The 21,219-nt window shown below is 38.8% G+C and overlaps 1 protein-coding gene across 1 annotated transcript in view; it reads right to left on the reverse strand.

Moving 5' to 3' along the window:
- The window catches only part of LOC124771069 (alanine--glyoxylate aminotransferase-like), a 123,580-nt gene extending 102,561 nt beyond the window's left edge, over positions 1 to 21,019 (reverse strand). The window contains exon 1 of the mRNA XM_047249284.1: positions 20,790 to 21,019. Coding sequence (XP_047105240.1) covers positions 20,790 to 20,945 — 156 coding nt within the window. The 5' untranslated portion in view covers positions 20,946 to 21,019. The remainder of the gene's footprint in view (positions 1 to 20,789) is intronic.
- Positions 21,020 to 21,219: the final 200 nt, after the last annotated feature.

Genomic DNA, 21,219 nt, shown 5'->3' on the forward strand with positions numbered 1-21,219 from the left:
CAGGCACTAGCAAAAATCTTTTCTGTGGAAGGTCTGCCAATCACCCTGGTCTCGGACAATGGACCGCAGTTTATTTCGCAAACCTTCCAGGATTTTTGTAGGCGCTTCGGTATTTGGCATGTTTGGTCTCCCCCCTTCCATCCACAATCGAATGGGGAAGCCGAGTGCATGGTGCGCACATTTAAGATGCAGATGAAAAAGTATGTGCACGAATTTCCTGCGGAGGAAGCATTGACGTTTTTCTTGACGGCATACCGGACCGCACCAATGGGAGAACGCAGCCCCGCAGAGCTCCTCCATGGGCGTCAACCTAGGACTCTGCTGCACCTCCTCCGGCCTGGTCCTCGCCAGTCTTCACAAAATGGAGTGCCTGGCTTTCCACTGGGTATGTCAGTCTGGGCCCGTAGGTTTGGTCGCAATCCACGTTGGATACCGGCGGTGGTCCTGCGCCGACATGGCCGCCGGGTCTATACCTTGCAGGTGGGGGACCGGGTGGTACGTCGTCACCAAAATCAGCTACGTACACGTTCGGGCACCCACCCTCCGACCTCTCGGACACCGGCTTCCCCATTGCCGGCACCTGTGTTGGTTTCACAGGGGATGTTACCTCCTCTCCTTGCTGTGACTCTGCCGCACTGCGATGGTTCTCAGCCTTGGCAGCCTCCAGTAGCTCCAGCACCGGCATCACCATCGTTCGAGATGCCACAGCGAGAGCCGGCCCCCTAGCAGGCCCGGTTTCTCAGGAGGCTGGTTCACCTGGGGTCGTCCCTTCCCCTTCCGCGCCACTGGGTCTTGCCCCTCCTGAGGTGGAAGAGGATCCGGCGTTCGACAGCTTGTCGCCCGTTCTGTCCCAGGCTCCGGTTGTGGGACGATGGGGGCCTCTTCCTGTGGGTCACTTCCAGCCGTATTCGAAGGTTCCGGCTCGAGGGTTGGCAGATCCCCTCGACTCCGGCCATCCAATGGATGTGGAGGTCATCGCTCCGGCCCGACACTCCACCTTCCAACGCAGTGGATCACAGTGGCTGCCCCCCTGAAGGAGGAGGAGTGCTGTAGCCACCAGAGAGATCGTGGAGGCGCACATTGGCATGGTGCGTCACGGACGATAGTTGCTGCAAGTAGAGTCCCGTCCACCAGAGGGCGCGCGAGAATTTGGACGCGACCTCTGCCGGCATAACAACAACAACAACAACAACAACAACAACAACAACTCCAGCAGCATGGGCCGGGCCCAGTCAGTTCACATCGGGCAGGTCTAGCAGACAGTTCCCGGTCTACACTAGGTGAAGTGCGACGGAAATGTGAATCGTGTTACTACAAAATTCATACCAGATACAGCCAGAAACAGAGTTACAACTCGTTCATATCAAACAGCTAAAAGCTTGTTCTTAAAGATGGCTAATTCTATGCAGTTCCAAATAAATAAAAATGACTTAAAGGTATAAGAAGTAGAGGTCAACGAGTACACATTTTATGATGTTCCATATGTGAAATTACTTGTCACCCAGATAGATGGACAACAGAGATAACACAAAATGTACATAAGTTAACAAAACAGCCCTTTTTTCCTGCTTTGCATTCACATTAGATATCTCTCTCGTTATATTGACTTGAAAACAGAATTGTTGGCATATTTTGCATAGTTCCACTCAGTACAGTCCTATGGCATAATTTTCTGGTACAGTGCAGTTAAGGTGTATTATGTTAAGTTAATAACTGAACATTTTGTAGAAGCTTCCTGGGACACTGGGGTTGTTATGTTTACGTACTAACAGATTTACTCCCTTATAGTATTTGTACTTACTACTGCAAGAGTGAATTTAGGATGAACTGTGAAATTTACAGACACACAATACTAGAAATAAAAAATATAATTTCCATATGGACTGTGGGTTCCCATCTTGGTTTCAGATTCTATGCTGTGGCTGTAGGAGTTATAAAGGCACATTTGCATGCCGTGCGTGAGTTTCCTCGGAAACGTGAAATCTTAGTTAAATAATTAATCTCTGACAAATAAATAAAACCTATGGCACAGAACTGCAGCGCTATGTCGCTGATAAAACAAAAAACACAATTACGATACTCTTATGTTTCATTAAGAAGGGAGAGGTCTTGGATAAGTGGTGCGGGAAGCACGTATATTTCATTGACTGGCACACCGCCATATTTGATGTTATATAAGAACACTGCGAGTTGCAATCTTTCTAGGCACTCGATTCTGTAAAGAATTTATATTTATGAAAGTAAGTAGAATTATTTAACTGTAGGCTTATTGGTTGAATATATCTGATTTAACTAACTGTGTAAACTTTTTATGTTTAGTAGACAGTCACCTCTGTACGACGTATTGACATGGCTGGCAAAATTACTCTAATATTGAGAATTTAGATTTGAGTCCGCACCTACCGCAGCAGTCTTTGGAAACGATTTAAATACGAAGTCCGATTATTTGAGTCTTATTTCACGGTCAACTACGAATAACATTGCATTTACGAAAAAGCCATTGTCAAGAGTTTGATACCAAATAATTAAACGTCCACGTTCCAGATAAGCAAATATTAATTACAACCAATCACTATCATACAGATAGAATAATTAATATTTTATTTTATTTTATTTATTTTATATTGGCGACTGCGTGTCGGACTTGTTATTTTGTCATTTGTTACATTGTTCTCTTTGTTTCATGTGAAAAATCAACTTTCTGGACCTGGACTTGACTATATGAGAAATAACAAAAATCTGAAGATATTTGCCTATTATAAAATTTTGTGGGAAGACGCAATGAAGCTTCCAGCAAAATAAGGTAAGACGCAGCATCTTTGCATTGGCAGGCTTGACCAGACGCATAATTCAGTGTATTAGCTCTTCCGTAGATTCTGTAGTATTTCTTTCGCGCGTAGCAGTTTTCAGTGATAAATTTCATTCTCAGTACTTTTCCTTAAACAATAACTTCTGCAACAATACCAATACACGAGTGTACAATATGGCCGACTTCTGTACGATACGTTGTAACACGGACAGCAGCCATTAACAATAATCCCATATTCAGTTTACATTTCTAAATTAACAAACAGCCATTGTTGCTACGAGCGATTCATGCTCAACTGCATTTTATTTTAAAACCAGTGTCAAACATTATTTTCTTGAAACATATATCACATGTGGCATGGTCATAACTAGAAAACAATACGCAAAGATGGAACAGCAAAGACATACTATTCAGACGCAATCCGACTCGGACGAGAGACAAGTGTTAGAAAATGACTTTACGACAGCAACCGGTAGTGACGATTCATCAAATATTGACGCAAGTGTTAACGGAAATTTTGACAATAGGCCGTCCACCACAAAAATTTCAAAGTCTCAGTCAGAGCCCATGTTAATACATGACGTCACGTCTAATGACGCGGCGGGGGCAGAGACCTTGCAAACAGTAAACATTGCCAACATGTTACAAATGCTAATGAAACAAAATACAGAAAATATGGCAACCTTAAGGATGCAGAACGCGGAAAACATGGCAACCTTAAAGACACAGTTAAAGACACAAAATGACGAAATTAAATCTGATCTCATAGCAATCAAGACAGGTAATGACACTTTATGTAAACGTGTAGAACTTATAGACGCCACACTGACCAAACAGATGACTGAGCTCAGTACGAAATTTTCCAAGCTTAATACTATACAAGAAAAGACTACAAATGACGTAGCACTTTTACAGACACAATTAAAAAACCTTAATGTCACGTGTGAAGCTCTTACTGAACAAATTCAAACATATCCTTCAGTACACAACAACCTCGAAAAACGAATTACTGACGTGCAGAATAAATTTGACGATGTTGAACAACACCTGACTGACATCTTACAATCTGATGCCACAGCTCATTTTCAAAATATTAATAAAGAATTTCATGATTGGGTAGAGAACAAAGACAAACATTTTGATAGATGCATACGTGAAAATTTACCAACAATTGTGCATGACTCCGTAGCGGAATACATCACTAATAACAAACAGCTGATTAGTGACGCAGTACAATCCGTCACTTCACCCATGAGACAATTCACCGATCAACCACAGTCTGAATGTAACGAAGATATCAGTCAAAATGTACAGTTCAGAAACCAATATACATTCGAGTATGACGCACACATACCACACACGACAAACACACAAGAACAAAACACACCACGACTACAACACATACCACGACGTGCAACCACAAACATGGTAAACCACAGCAACATTATCGTAATTACTCGCCAGCTGAACATTGCAGTAATTACAGTGGAAGAAATCCATATCATAATGCAAAGGAAGAAGAAAGCTTAATAAAACGCAGGCAATTTCAGGCTTTTATCCCAGAAAAACGAACCATTCATCCGGTGATTTTTCTTAAATCTTTTAGTAACGCATTTCCACGCACTTGGAGTGACCGAAAAAGGATTTCATATATTATCGGTTATACATCCAAGGCGATGCAGCTGTCTGGGCATACAGTCAAGCTGACGTATGTACCACGTACAGTGAGTTTGAGCGTGCCTTTCTGAACAAATTCTGGTCGCAATCCGTCCAGGAGCGACTCAGGAGACAAATTTTAGAACCTGAAACTTTTAACAGTAAAAATGGTAACTTACGCAGATATTTTGAAAAATACTTGAACATGGGACATTTTTTAGACGAACCAGTCGCAACACGTGATATACTCCGTGCATTGAAGGCCAAATTGCCTTCCAACATTAAAGAAAAACTCTTACATATTCCGGATGACGATCCAGATTATTTTTTAACAGCTTTAGATTCGGTCGACATGTTACTAGAAGATCAGCGCTTCGCGCGGCAAAACAGCAGCCACAATGTTTATACTAGTGGTATGCAAAACATGCAGGCTTGCCAACTCAATTCTGGCGCGCCCACAGTTGGATACGCGGTACAGCAAAAACAGCAAACTCACATGCCGTCTCAATACGGAAATCAAAATCAACACGCGTATTCCAATACGAACAACAGTTACAACAATAATAACACTCCATGCGGCAATCCATACAAAAGGCACCGCGGTAATAACAACAACGGTAACAACGGATACAAATGTAACAACAAAAACACAAACAGAAATAGAAATAATAACTACGAGCCAAGACAGCACCAAGGCTGGACTCGTAGTGATCAATACTTTCATTCAAACACTGCTTTACCACAGCAGCCACCAGGACAAAATTGGAGCATACCTTACGACCGATAGGTAAGTTATAATGCGCAACAGCAACAACAACCGCAAAAGTTTGGAGATCACAACAGGCAATATCCGAATGTGAATATAATAGAAATGACACCTGATACACAACCTCAATCTGTGTCAGTACCTAATACAAATGTTAATCCAACAAACTAGAAACAGTCACTTCTATGCTCCGGGTCGTGGCTGAAGAATTCTTGGGGGGCGACTTCAATGTTAATCAGTTATTTGACACCACAATTGAACAACAAAATATTGATATGCCTAATAATTCTAAACAAAAACTACCTGTTTTATTTATAAGATACAACCACAATGAGCATATATCAGATGAACTTTTGCAAGACAGTACACAATGTCGTTCAAACACAAATGAAATTGTTTTAGCATCTACTACTGCTGTAGTAGGTGGAATTCCAACTACTATTATCTTAGATACAGGTGCAGCTGTGAGCGTTTTGTCTTTTAATTTCTATAAAAAGATGTGTGAATTGGAGCCTGTGCCTGAGTATCCTGCCCAAAACTGTAAAATAACTACTGCTCTAGGTAATAAGTCATGTAGGGTTATGAAGCAAGTTTTTGTAAACATTAAAATAGGGAATGGAACCGTACAATGGCCATTCCTGGTTGTACAAAACCTTATGACAAATTGCATATTAGGAATAGATATTATGAGCGAGAAGGACTGCATTATAGACTTCTCCAAAGGTAAATGCATTTTAAATGATAAAGGCAGTGTAATTATTATTGATTTGGACAGGAGAACTCTAAAGCATGACAAACACTGTACAGGGTACAAGGTTCAGTTAGTACTTGACAATGACATTCAAGACACACACACACACTCATCTGACACAGAGCTAATGGACTTGAAAACATTGCTTGATCATAAGATAAATGAAGCTACAGCTCTCAGTGTACATGAACGTATAAAACTACAGGAAGTGTTATCCAAATATTTACAAGTTTTTACCAAACGATTAGGTGTTATCAACACGTATGTGTACAAGATTGAAGTTAAGCCTCACAAGATCTTCTACCACGAGACATATAATGTACCGTTATCTCAACAACATGCTGTGTGGCAAGAATTAAAACAAATGTTAGACTGGAAGGTCATTGAACCATCCACCTCACCTTACTGTAGTCCTCTACTTGTTGTCAAAAAATCAAATGGTAGCATTAGGCTAGTGTTAGACGCACGAGCAATTAATGAAATAATTTTACCGGTTCACACAAAACCCGAAAATTTAGAAGAGCAATTACGGAAATTTCTAGATGCAAAATATTTTTCCACAATAGATCTCGCTAATTCATTTTGGCAAGTAGGTATCACTCCTGATTCTCGGAAATATACTGCATTTATGTTCGGGGGGCGAACCTATCAGTTTTGTGTTCTACCCTTCGGATTGAATGTCAGTTCTGGGGTATTCATTACAGCCCTGGATACCGTGCTTGGCGATGATTTAGTTGAGACAGTCACACACTATGTAGATGATATACTGATAGCTACACAGTCTTGGAATGAACACGTTGACACACTTCAAAGAATTTTAGAAAAATTTGCACAAGCTGGAGTCACAGCCAATCTTAGAAAATCATAATTTGGTTGCAGTGAGATAAAATATTTAGGACATATCATTAATTCACAGGGCATACGTCCTGATCCCAGTAAATTAGATGCTATCAGAAACTTTCCTAGCCCTCGAACTAAAAAGCAGTTAAAATCATTCCTTGGGCTATGTTCATTTTTCATACGTTTTTTACCGCAACCTCTTTTGAACAGTAAACATCTGCTAAATCTACTCAGAAAGAATCAAGTTTGGATCTGGTCGGAACAGTGCCAGAATGACTTTAATACAATTAAACATGCTTTAGTGAATGCAAACATATGGAGCCATCCAGATTTCAATTTAGATTTTTGTATGACTTGTGACGCTTCACGTACTGGCTTGGGCTGTTGCTTATTTCAAGTTGTAAAGAATAAAGAAAAGGAACAGATAAGAATTATTGGGTTTGCAAGTCGTACTCTAACTGAATGTGAGCATACATACTCCACTACTGAGTTAGAAACACTTTCCATAGTCTGGGCATTCAAGAAATTCAATTATTATTTATTTGGAAAACATACAGTAATTTATACCGATCACCAGGCCCTGACATTTTTGTTAACTTGTAAACTTGTACATCCTAGACTATCACGATGGGCAGTTACACTTCAGAACTACTCTTTTGAAATTAAGTACATAAAAGGTAAGGACAACACCATTGCCGACGCTTTGTCTAGACTTCCACAAGGTATGAATGAAACCAACAGTGACTTAGAAAATATAAATGACTACAGGATTCTCTTAATGCAAGACAAGCAGTATCACCAATATTATATTGATATGTGCAGAAACATGGCTAAATTACAAAAATCTGATCCTCACTGGTATAAGATAATAACATTACTGGTAGAAAAACACAATCATCCTTTGACTAGGTATTACAAGGTACACAATGATGTGTTATTTTATCGCCGACATCCAAATGCTACTAACTGGTGTGTATGCATTCCCAAAGAGTCTGAACGTAATCTGATTTGGCACACACACTTAGTTTGGGGTCATTATGGGACGAAAAAGTGTTTGGCAAAGCTCAGCACATACTGTTATTTTAGCAATATGAGAAGAAAAATTTACAGGGAACTGAAAACATGTGTCATATGTCAAAAATCAAAACCTCAGAATTTATCCACAAAAACAGATTTACATTCTATTTTACCGAGTAAACCCCTGGAAATTCTATGTACTGACATCAGTGGACCGCATCCAGCAAGCTCTGGAGGTGTCAAATATATCTTAGCTTTTTACGATATATTTTCTAAACATGTAAAACTTTATGCTTTAAAATCCGCCACTGCAAATGCTATAATACGAAGATTCTCAAGTGATTACCTGACGCACGTGGGAAAACCTAAAGCAATTCTGTCAGATAATGCAGCATACTACTCTGGGTACAAATGGAGAAAATTCTTGAAGGACAATAACATTAAAAGTATATTTATTTCAAAGTTTAGTCCACAATGTAACGCGACTGAAAGACTTTTCCGAGAACTAAACCGATTCATGAGGACCTATATTTCATCAAAACATACTAATTGGGTGTCCTACCTAAGTCTTTTCGAAGACGTACACAATAACTTAAATATTTACAATACAAATTACACACCTAACGAGATCATGTTCAGTTGCAAACAGAACGATCAATGGATAGAACCATTACCTAAGTTGTCAGACAAGGAAATCACACCTGAACAGAAAATAAAAGAAGTATTGACTACACTGGCACATCACGCACAGATACGAAACAAACATCACACAAACATAATAAAAAGAAAACAAAAATTCAAGGTAGGAATGCTTGTACTACTTCGTACTCATCATAAATCTGTAGCACTCAAACGACGCAATGCTAAGTGGCGTCTGCTATATGAAGGACCTTATATAATTGTTAACATACCGCATCCTGGTGCATATCTGTTACAACATCCTAGAACTAACAAAATTATTGGGCTATACGCACACCGAGATCTTAGAGCATTTCATGCTAAATAATGTCAAAGTCATACCCATGAAAACATTGCTAAGCAACTCGCAAAACTCTGTTTGCTACAACACAGATAATAAGTAGTATAGAAATTTTCATTTCAGCGGTTCCAGTGATGCAGTTATGCATTTCTGAACACTGGCTTACCCCAGAATTAATTTAGAATATGAAAATAAATAGTCATTTTGTCATTCTACTACTGCAGGAAAAACAGCAAGAAGGGTGGGGTGGCAATTTACATAAAGGAAAATATAGATTTTTACTATCCTACCTGACTTAACTAGAACAAATTTTGAAAAGGATTGTGAAATTCCAGCTATAAAAATTATTCAGTTCAATCTGTTTATTGCAGCAGTCTGCTGATCACCATCTGCACATTTTGAACTTTTCTTAAACAGAATGGAGTCATTGCTAAACAAGGCAAATAAAATGGATTGTGAGTTGATGATCTGTGGTGACTTCAATATTTATTTCCTCACAAACAGTAGAAATGGAGAGGCCCTTGTGAATCTTGCATCAGCCTATAAGGAAGCAAAGGGGCTGTTTAGATCAATTTCTAGCTGAGAAAAGTTTACACAATACTTCACCAAAAATTTTCAGTGCACATTTTAGTGATCTTGCTCAAATTTTAGGGTTAAAAATGAAAGGCAATATTATTAACAACACGTCTTTAAGAACCACAAGCAGAAGGTACACTCACGACAATGTAAGTTACTTCAACAGCTTATTACAGAAAGAAAAATGGTCACAGGTTTACAAAATTAATGATATCAATGAAAAATCCAACACTTTCAGTGATACGTTAACCCATTTCTTTCAAACTACCTTCTCACTGAATACTATAACCATAAGGTGGAATTCTAGAACAAATAGCTGGATCACAAGAGGAATAAGGGTTTCATGCTAGAAAAAAAGACTACTTCATGAAATGTGTAAATAAAAAAATTCATCACTTGAAAGACACATATACTATAAAAATTACTCGAAAATACTACTAAAATAAATAAGAGTGGCAAAAATAATGCATAATGACAAATACATTTATAGGTCAGATAATAAAGTGTGGAATGTTATAAAAAAAGAATCTGGAGAACACAGATAATTTTGCAGAAATATAACACTATCACAAAAAAATAAAAAAGTAACAAAACTCTTAAAAGTAGCCAGTACTTTAAACAATTTTTTCACAAGTGTTGCTAATAATATGAAACAATCAAAGTTACACAGGAGTACCCAAGGCAATGAATACAAAACAAGTGATTGTAGGGGGACAATGTACATCAATTCTGTTTCACAAGATGAAGTAGCTACTGCAATACAAGGACAAAAAAATTCCAACTCTGCAGACATTCATGGTGTTCCTTCAACACTCTTAAAGAAGAGTTCATCAAACCTAATTGCATTACTTACACAGTTATGTGAATGCTCACTTCAGACAAGGATTTTCCCTGATTTATTGAAAACATTTAAAGTCATTCTAGTATATATAAACAGTGAGAAAGATACCATAAATAACTAGAGTCCATCACAATTTCCTCTTGCATTTCAAAAGTATTAGAAAATGTTATGTACGACAAACTTATGAAATTTGTAAATAAAACCAATATACTATGCAATGAACAACATGAATTCAGAAATAAGAGGTCAGCAACAACTGCTATTTGTGTATTAGTTTATTAGTGGTCCAAACAAGGGTGTGTTTATCCCATTGGTCTCTATCAATGATGAACTAGTTAGCAACAGTATTGAAATTAAATTAGTAGGACTTTGGCTGCAGGGGAATGTAAAATGGAATCATAGTGAAGTATTAGAAAATGTTATGTAGGATGAACTTATGAAATTTGTAAATAAAACCAATATACTATGCAATGGACATCGGGGATTCAGAAATAAGAGGTCAACAACAACTGCTATTTATTAGTGTATCAGCTCCATGTTAAACCTGAGGAATAAGAAACAGGGATCAATAACAGTCTTTATTGACTTGTCAAAAGCTTTTGGCATGGTGAACCATGATATTATGCTGTCAAATCTTGAAAAATATGGTATTCAAGTCTGACCAACAACTGGATCAGTTGCTTTCTGAGCAATCATAAGCAGGAAGTGTGCATCAAGCACACAAATATCCACCTAAAACTATATCTGAACACTTATCAGACTATAAACAAATTAAATATGGTGTACCCCCAAGGATCAGTTATGGGTCAACTTAGCAGTGGGGCACAGAATAATCAGCTTGGAATAAATAGAAAAAACAACCATTGCAGCAAAATTTCACAGTGGTACAAACAAGGGCATTTTTATCCCATTGGTCTCTAACAATGATGAACTAGTTAGCAACAGTACTGAAACTAAATCTGTAGGACTTTGGCTGCAGAGGAATGTAAAATGGAATTATAGTGAATACCTTATTGCAGAACTGAGCAAGACACTAAAATCATTCTGTAGTGAGATAACAGTAACGAATTCATTTTCACCTTAAATATGGAGTCACCTTCTGGGGAAATTCTAAAATGGCTAACAGCATTTTCGGACTACAAAAAAGGCCCATTAGAATCATATTTGGGCACAAATCTAGAGTCTCTTGCACACCTCTGTTTAAAATATCTGCTATTCCCCCATTATCATTTGCATACATTATGGAAACCCTTATATTCTTTAAAATAAATGTAATAGGAAAGAAATGCAGCCTGCAAGAAAACTGTATATACATGATCACTTTACAGAAAAAAAACAAAAATTTACATATAACCAAATCAACACATCTCTGTGTCAAGAAGGTACTTCCAACATGGGAGTTAAACTTTATAACACACTTTCTGAAAACATAAAAGCTATTACTGAGGTCAAAACCTTTGGAAAATCTCCAAAGTCGTATTTACAACACCGCTCCTTTTACTTTATTGAAGAATATTTAAATTTATAAAGTGTGTTATATAAATACTTAATGCGTTAAGTGTTTTACTGTAACCTTAAATAAGTATGCCTAGAAATCACGCTCAGAACTGTACTTATAACTTGAATTGTCCAATGTCTTATGCAAACGATGTTTTTGTAGACAACAGGACCAATGAATACTATACCAAAACCAATACCAATACAATGACCAAGTTGGTCAGCTGCTGTGGTAGGTGGTGGACTAGCTGTATTTTGGGAATTGTCCACCCAGGTGTGGATTGCAGTGGCATAGTGAATGGGTGCCTGTTAGATGAATGAGAATGAATGGAGAGCTAATCATTTATTATTTCAAGTACATGTGTCGTGTTGCCCTATGATGCCAACACTCATGGGAGACGAACCACACATGCCCTGGCAGGGAAGGCACTGCAACTTGCCATTGCAGATGCCAATGGTACAGTAAGGCCTCTGACCCATCAGGAGAGGATCTATGAATCAGCTGTGCCTGTTATAAGCCATTAGCAGCCCCAGGTGACGACAGCCAAGGCAGGCATGATCACATTAATGAACCCGTGCAGAAGTGGCAGCTCCCAACAGCAGAGTCCACCCATACAGCTGATGATGGATGAATGGCTGCGTGGCCCCAGATGGGAACCAGAGACCTCCAGGGTGGAAAATGGCAGCAGTTGAAGTAACCTGCCAGCTGGAGGACTTAAGTCTACAGCATTGGATATGACACCATCAGCAGTGTCACAGCAAGCAGTTGTGGAGTCTGAAGAAGGTTATTTACATGGGTTTGTGTGTACTTGTTTTGCTACTGCATCAGTTCTGATCACACAAGCCATAACAAGTCCATGGCTGGATGTGAAGTGATTGGATCCTTATAGCTGCAATGGCTCTGCTTCTCTGTTGCATCAGTGATATTTCCATTCCGGCTGTGTCTTGTGATGTATAAGTGGCCGCCAAATGAAAATGAGACAGATGGAAAGAAACTAAGGAAGAAGTTTATTATTTCAAAAGTAACTGCCATATGTGTTACTATATTTACCCCACTGTCAGACAAGTTAGTCTATGTCTTCACACAAAAGTTTTTGCAGCCATGTATAGAACCAAAATTGCACCCAGGCATCCACTTCTATGTCCAAAGTAAATAAATGTCCATGAATGTCTTTCTTCAGGGCTTCAAAAAGGACTACCAAATGGAGAGAGATTGGGGACTGTATGGAGGGCTTTTAAGGGCTTCCCACAAAACTTTTGCATTGAAGTCAAAACAGCCTTGGCAGACCCACATGTTCCCAAAATTGTTTTAGATGCAATACTGAAGTTTCACTTGGAAACCAATGTACATCCTCCATTAAGCCTACTCTCTCACCATGTGATTTACATTTTTGGTGTCCTGAAGAAAGACACTTGTGGCAATTGATTTGCTTCAGATGAAGATGTGCACATCTGGGTACAAACATGGTTTTATAGGCAAGTGCAAACATTTTTTATGATGGCATTGACCATCTTGTTTCACAGTGGCAATAAATATATTAATAGTTATGGTGATAGCTTTTGGAATAATAAACAGTTTACTTAACTTTTAGGGTTCCATATCTCAATCAGTAAAAACAGAACCATTGTAGGATTACTTTGTTTTCCGTCCATCTGTCTGTCTGTCCAACTGTTATGAACCCTTTTTCTTAGGAATGGGCAGATGTATCAAGTTAAAATTTATGTCAGATATTGAAGCCAGTGTAAAACATTGAGACTCTTAAGTCTGTGGAGCGAAAAGACATGGCCATTTGTGTTACATATTTTAATACTCGTAAACTCACTCATGAAAATGTATAGGATACTTCCTGTTGAAATAGAATCATGAAATTTGGCAAGAAGCAAATTTTCACACTACAAGTAAAGGAAAAAATCCGAAAACTGTTAATTTGTAATTATATATCACAAAAACTATTTTTGTCATTTTTCATCCATCTGTCTGTTCACGTTTTAAAACCACTTTTCCTCTGCAACAGGTTGGTGTATCAAGTTCAAATTTATGTCACTTACTAAAGTCTATGGTCCCTTTACGGTGCAAATAATTTAAGATTCTAAATGAATGCAATCAAAATATGTGGTCATTATGTCACATATTTTGATACTTGCAAACTCACTCATCAAAACCTATAAAGTATTTTTTTGCAGAAAGTAAGGTGTCACAGTACAAGTAACAAATCTGAAACTTGTTAAATTGTAATTATATCACATAAGGAAAGATCAGTTTGTTATTTTAATGTACACTGCATTCATCATCTATCAGGTGAACATTACTGCCTGCAAACATAAAATGTATATCATATTTAGGTTTTAGTCTAAATAAAAAACATTTTATTAAGTCTTCTCTCTCTCTATAGATAAACTGAAGTCCACTGCTTGCTTCTTCTTGTATGTCTGAGCTAGCCTGAGGTAGAGATGTGTAGTTTATGAACTATTCTGGGAGAGGAACTGTTCAGAGTGGTCTTTCTTTTAGTGAACTACAGGTCATGAACTCCTCACTTCCCCTATCTATTGAAAGTTGGAATGCATACAAATGAATCTCACTTCTCTTGATACTGAATACACCTCACTCCTAGGATCAGCATCCATAGTTCTGCACTGTGAACAGTGAATTGTGCAAACAGCGCCAGATTGGAAGACTGAAACAATTCCATTAGTTCACTTAGCTCAGTTCAGTCTCCAGTATCTGTACCTAAATATTTCTTTCCCGTCTTCAGAATTAATTTTTGTGAACTATTAAATTAGTTTTTTGAAAAAGAGCTACGAAACAGATACACATTCTTGGTGACAGTGAGAATACTTTAATATTCAATGCTTCAGACTTCTCAAGTCAAGATTTTAATTGAAACTGAAAGCTCTCAGCCCATTTTGACAAAAAAAATTCAATGTAAAAGAAAAAATAAAATAAAAATAAAAATCTGTAAAAATATATCTAAAAACAAAGATGATGTGACTTACCAAATGAAAGTGCTGGCAGGTCGACAGACACACAAACAAACACAAACATACACACAAAATTCAAGCTTTCGCAACAAACTGTTGCCTCATCAGGAAAGAGGGAAGGAGAGGGAAAGACGAAAGGAAATGGGTTTTAAGGGAGAGGGTAAGGAGTCATTCCAATCCCGGGAGCGGAAAGACTTACCCTAGGGGGAAAAAAGGACGGGTATACACTCGCACACACACACACACATATCCATCCACACATATACAGACACAAGCAGACATATTTGAAGACAAAGAGTTTGGGCAGAGATGTCAGTCGAGGCAGAAGTGCAGAGGCAAAGATGATGTTGAATGACAGGTGAGGTATGAGTGGCGGCAACTTGAAATTAACGGAGATTGAGGCCTGGTGGATAACGGGAAGAGAGGATATATTGAAGAGCAAGTTCCCATCTCCGGAGTTCGGATAGGTTGGTGTTAGTGGGAAGTATCCAGATAACCCAGACGGTGTAACACTGTGCCAAGATGTGCTGGCCGTGCACCAAGGCATGTTTAGCCACAGGGTGATCCTCATTACCAACAAACACTGTCTGCCTGTGTCCATTGATGACATCTTCATGATCTGGACTCACAGTGAAGAAGAACTTCAGAATTTCCTCTCCAACCTCAACTCCTTTGGTTCCATCAGATTCACCTGGTCCTACTCCAAATCCCATGCCACTTTCCTTGACGTTGACCTCCACCTGTCCAATGGCCAGCTTCCCATGTCCGTCCACATCAAACCCATCAACAAGCAACAGTACCTCCATTATGACAGCTGCCACCCATTCCACATCAAACGGTCCCTTCCCTACAGCCTAGGTCTTCGTGGCAAACGAATCTGCTCCAGTCCGAAATCCCTGAACCATTACACCAACAACCTGACAACAGCTTTCGCATCTCGCAACTACCCTCCCGACCTGGTACAGAAGCAAATAACCAGAGCCACTTCCTCATTCCCTCGAACCCAGAATCCCCCTCAGAAGAACCACAAAAGTGCCCCACTTGTGACAGGATACTTTCCGGGACTGGACCAGACTCTGAATGTGGCTCTCCAGCAGGGATACGACTTCCTCAAATCCTGCCCTGAAATGAGATCCATCCTTCATGAAATCCTCCCCACTCCACCAAGAGTGTCTTTCCGCTGTCCACCTAACCTTTGTAACCTGTTAGTTTATCCCTATGAAATCCCCAAACCACCTTCCCTACCCTCTGGCTCCTATTCTTGTAACCGCCCCCGGTGTAAAACCTGTCCCATGCACCCTCCCACCACCACCTACTCCAGTCCTGTAACCCGGAAGGTGTACACGATCAAAGGCAGAGCCACGTGTGAGAGCACCCACGTGATCTGCCAACTGACCTGCCTACACTGTGACGCATTCTATGTGGGAATGACCAGTAACAAACTGTCCATTCGCATGAATGGACACAGGCAGACAGTGTTTGTTGGTAATGAGGATCACCCTGTGGCTAAACATGCCTTGGTGCACGGCCAGCACATCTTAGCACAGTGTTACACTGTCCGGGTTATCTGGATACTTCCCACTAACACCAACCTATCTGAACTCCGGAGATGGGAACTTGCTCTTCAATATATCCTCTCTTCCCGTTATCCACCAGGCCTCAATCTCCGCTAATTTCAAGTTGCTGCCACTCATACCTCACCTGTCATTCAACATCATCTTTGCCTCTGCACTTCTGACTTGACTGACATCTCTGCCCAAACTCTTTGTCTTCAAATATGTCTGCTTGTGTCTGTATATGTGTGGATGGATATGTGTGTGTGTGCGAGTGTGTACCCGTCCTTTTTTCCCCCTAGGGTAAGTCTTTCCGCTCCCGGGATTGGAATGACTCCTTACCCTCTCCCTTAAAACCCATTTCCTTTCGTCTTTCCCTCTCCTTCCCTCTTTCCTGATGAGGCAACAGTTTGTTGCGAAAGCTTGAATTTTGTGTGTATGTTTGTGTTTGTTTGTGTGTCTGTCGACCTGCCAGCACTTTCATTTGGTAAGTCACATCATCTTTGTTTTTAGATATATTTTTCCTACGTGGAATGTTTCCCTCTATTATAATCATATCAAAAACTGTAAAAATACGCACACTGGTTTGTTCATGAAGGTCATTCAATTTTTGTAGGCAATAAAATTATAAAATTTTGTTTTTCATTTTATTAGTTTAAGAATTTTTCTAATTGTTCTTCTTTATTGATACTTTAACAATAAAAATGAACTGTGCAGTTCTTTTGAACTAGCTCTGTGAACTAGCACAGAGTAACTACCTCAAAAGGTACAGTTGCATAGAAAGAGCTACTCTGCCTATCTTTAGTCTGAGGAACTACTGTAGAGATGTTGATATGGTCTTGAAATTCCTGGGACCAATATCTTGCCAGTATCAATATAGATTTTGGTGACCAAACATCCTGTTTTTAATGGGACTGTCCTTTTATTTGTTATATTTCCCAGTGTCTTGCAAAAGCCTTGTTTCTTCATAATCAGCAGTAAACTTCAATTTTTTGCTTAATTTTGTGTTTTTATTTATTTATATGTCAATTTAGTGTCACAGACATGGTTTTTTTAACATTTTATTGAGTCTTGTGTTTTCTTGAATGCTATGATCGAATAGAGAAGTATTATTTTGGTCATGGGATGAGGAGATATATGAACAGATGAGTTTTCATCATAATGTTCAGTGTCAGTGACTTACGCATGAGCTTTGCAATTCATATCAACTATTTGCTAATGCAAAAATGACAGACAGATGTAACAAGTTTTCATTAAATAACTTTATAGGGCTATCAATACTCAATTGTATTTGTAGTTACGAGTTAGCTGTTAACTGTTAGATGACATGAATTTGTAGTAGATGCAACTGGCACAGTGTCTTTAGACTGTTACAGACAACAATGATAAGAAGGCAGTAGTTTCAACACTGGCTTCGGCAAGCTTTGGTGAGCCTGCTTTAGTGCGCTCCATTGTCTGTTGTTTGCTGTGGGTGAAACTAACTTATGACCATTAATATGGGAAAAGGAAGTGTTTTTCTCAAAAACCTTGAGAGAAGAGTTCCCTTTTCTGAAGAAAACCATGACTATGAAGTTAGAATGTACAGTGTGTCATTCACTTTTTTCCATTGAACGTGGAGGGCATGCTGATATAATGCAGCACATTAAGAAAGAGAAGCACCTGTTGGCAGTTTCTAGCAGCATAAATTTCTTTGTAAGTACAAATAAACTACAAACAGAGGAACGTAGACTTATCACTGTGAAACAAGGGCTGTTTGTGCTCTGCACTGCAAAACACAATCATTCTTTCCTTTCAATGGACTGCACAGCTCTTCTCATCTGAGACCTATTTGAGAACAAATTCATATGATCTAGGACAAAATGTGAGTTGCTTTTAGCGAACGTTTTATCACCACATGCAATGCATGAAGTTCAGTCAGAACTTAAAGATGCTAAGTATGTGCTGGTCAGACCTGAAATTTTGGGGAAAATTTAAGTGTGTATGGAAAGGATAGGGAAATGGGAAATGGAGGTGATGTATTTGTCTCAGTAGGCAAGAAACTCAGATCCACTAAGGTAGAAACTGAAACTGCATGTGAGGTTGTTTGAGCAAGACAAAGCATCAGGGTGGGCATAAAATGAAAATGGGATCCATCGATCGCCCACCAGACTCATCTCCTGACGTAACTGAAAATTTTAGGGAAAACCTCAGTTCACTTGTATGTAAGTTCCCCAGTCATACTATAATCATTGGTGGAGACTTTAATCATTCAACAATTAATTGGGAAAATTATAGTTTTGTTAGTGGTGGGCATGATAAGACATCTTCTAAAACTTTACTAAATGCTTTCTCTGAAAACTACTAAACCCCACTCACGATGGAAATATATTGGATATAATGGTAACAAATAGACCTGACCTCTTTGAGGATGTCCACATAGAAACTGGTATCAGTGACCACAACACTGTTGTGGCACCAATGAGTGCCAAAGTACAAAGGACAACTAAAACAAGCAGAAAAATATATACGTTCAGTAAACTAGATAAAAAATCAATACTGTCTTACCTCAATGAGGAAACTCTCAGCACATGTCAGGAGCATGTAGAAGAACTCTGGGTGAAGTTTAAAAGAATAGTTAACATGTACTGGATAGAAAAAAAATGTGTACCCAGTTGAACAGTTCAAGACGGGAAGGAACATTCGTAGCATAGAAATATCTACAGAAATGTAGGGCTATAGGTAGAGAGATTCTGAGTGAAACGTATTTGCCTGTCAAGAAAGCCTTCAGTGACTACTATAGCAGAATACAGTGAATTGATCATTCACAGAACCCAAAGAAATTCTGGTCACATGTAAAGGCTGTTAGTGGCACCAAAGTTAGTGTCCAGTCCCTAGAGAATGAGACAGGAACAAATTGAGCAAGGCAAAGCAAAAGCTGAAATGCTTAACTTCATTTTCAAATGTTCCTTTACAAAGGAAACCCCCAGGAAAATTGCCCCAGTTTAATCCTTGTACCACTGAAAAGAGGACTGAAATAAGTATTTGAGTCAGTGAAGTTGAGAAACAGCAGAAAATGTTAAAATGGAACAAAGCTCCAGGCCCTGATGGAATCCCTGTCAAGAGTCTATACTGAACTTGTGGCTGAGTTTGCCTTCTTTTGACTATAATCTATTGCAGATCCCTCAAACAAAAAAAACATGCCCAGTTCTTGGAAAAAGGCACAGGCCACACCAGTCTACAAGAAGGGTACTAGAAGTGATACACAAAACTGCAGTCCAATATCCTTGAGATCAATTTATTACAGAATCTTAGAACATATTCTGAGCTCAAACATAATGAGGTACTTGAACAGGACAGCCTCCTCAATGCCAACCAGCATGGATTTCAAAAACGTTGATCACATGAAACCCAACTCTTACTTTTCTCATATGACACACTGAAAGCCTTGGATCAACACAGTCAAGCAGATACTGTATTTCTTGATTTCTGAAAATCATTTGACTCAGTGCCACACCTACTCCACGAAATGTCCACCCACATTCTGCTAGACTGACAGAAAACACTATTGAGGAGTTGGGTTGAGAACTCATTCTTCACCCACCTTATTCACCTAATCTTGCACCATCAGATTTTCACCCTTTCCATTCTCTATCAAACAACCTTCAAGGAACTTCCTTACTGGATGAAAATATGTTCTGAACATGGTTTGACAAGTTCTTCATCTCAAAAGCACATGGTTTCCACAGTCCCAGAATCAAAAAGCTACCCCAGCTTAGCAGACTGTTGTAAATAGTGAAGGAGAATATATTATTGATGACTAAAGTCTCTGTTTTGTGTATTTGTTGTGATTATTAAATTTATGGAAAAATGCTATGAGCTTATTATACTCCAACCTAATATATTCATTTCTTGGCCTCCCTCCACAATTTTTACGCTCCACACTACTCCTAAATACTAAACTACATTGGTGATCCTTTGATTTCTCTGAATTCTGTGCCACAAACTTCTTTCCTCCCCAATTATATTAAGTACGTCCTCATTAGTTACATGATCTACTCGTATAGTCTTCATTATTCTTCTGTAGCATTACATTTCAAAAGTTTCTATCCTCATCTGAACAGTTTATTATCCAAATTTAATTTCCATACAAGGCTACACTCCAGACAAATATCTTCAGAATATACTTCCTAATGCTTAAATCTATATTCAATGTTAACAAATTTCTTTTTACCAGGAACGTTTTTTTTGTCACTGCCAGTCTACATTTTGTATCCTCTCCACTTCAGTTGTCTTCAGTTATTTTTTGCCCAAATAGCAAAATTCATCTACTACTTTTACTACTCATTTCCTCATGTAAATGTACAAAAATGATGATGTTCAAGACTGTAAGTGTTATTACAGGAAACTAAAGATTATTATTATTATTATTATTATTATTATTATTATGTGATGCAGTTTTAACCTGCAAATAAGCCACATATTTCAAAGTGCTACAATGTACCATTTGTATGCTTATTAATTCTACTGTCTTGCAAATTAGACTCACCTCATATGCTTCCTTATGTAGTGGACCAATAATAGGGTTGGAAAGAGCATGAAGAACACGTGCAGAGGCATTTGTAGGGCCGGCACTCATCATGTACTTGTATGGGATAACCAGGGGTCTGCGGAGTCTGTCAGGTGGTGGTACTGTACACTCCATGGTGGAAACAAGTGGGACACTGTGTTCTAGCTACTGGACTGAGTGCTCTACACAACAGCTGGGAATCTACTGCCCAGTTGTAGAAATACTGCCTGCTGATAGGCCAGCAGCATCATTGTCCTTGAGATAAGACCTGTTCTTTTCTGCCACAGACATCCTTGCATGCTACAAGATTAAGATAAGGAATATGTGAAATTTAATGCTGACACAGTGTTGATGTGTTCTCAATTATCTTAGGTACATGCACATTCTCTACTCAGTTTTTATTAAGTGC

Source organism: Schistocerca piceifrons, unplaced genomic scaffold (genome assembly GCF_021461385.2).
Source record: "Schistocerca piceifrons isolate TAMUIC-IGC-003096 unplaced genomic scaffold, iqSchPice1.1 HiC_scaffold_887, whole genome shotgun sequence".
Lineage (NCBI taxonomy): Eukaryota > Metazoa > Arthropoda > Insecta > Orthoptera > Acrididae > Schistocerca > Schistocerca piceifrons.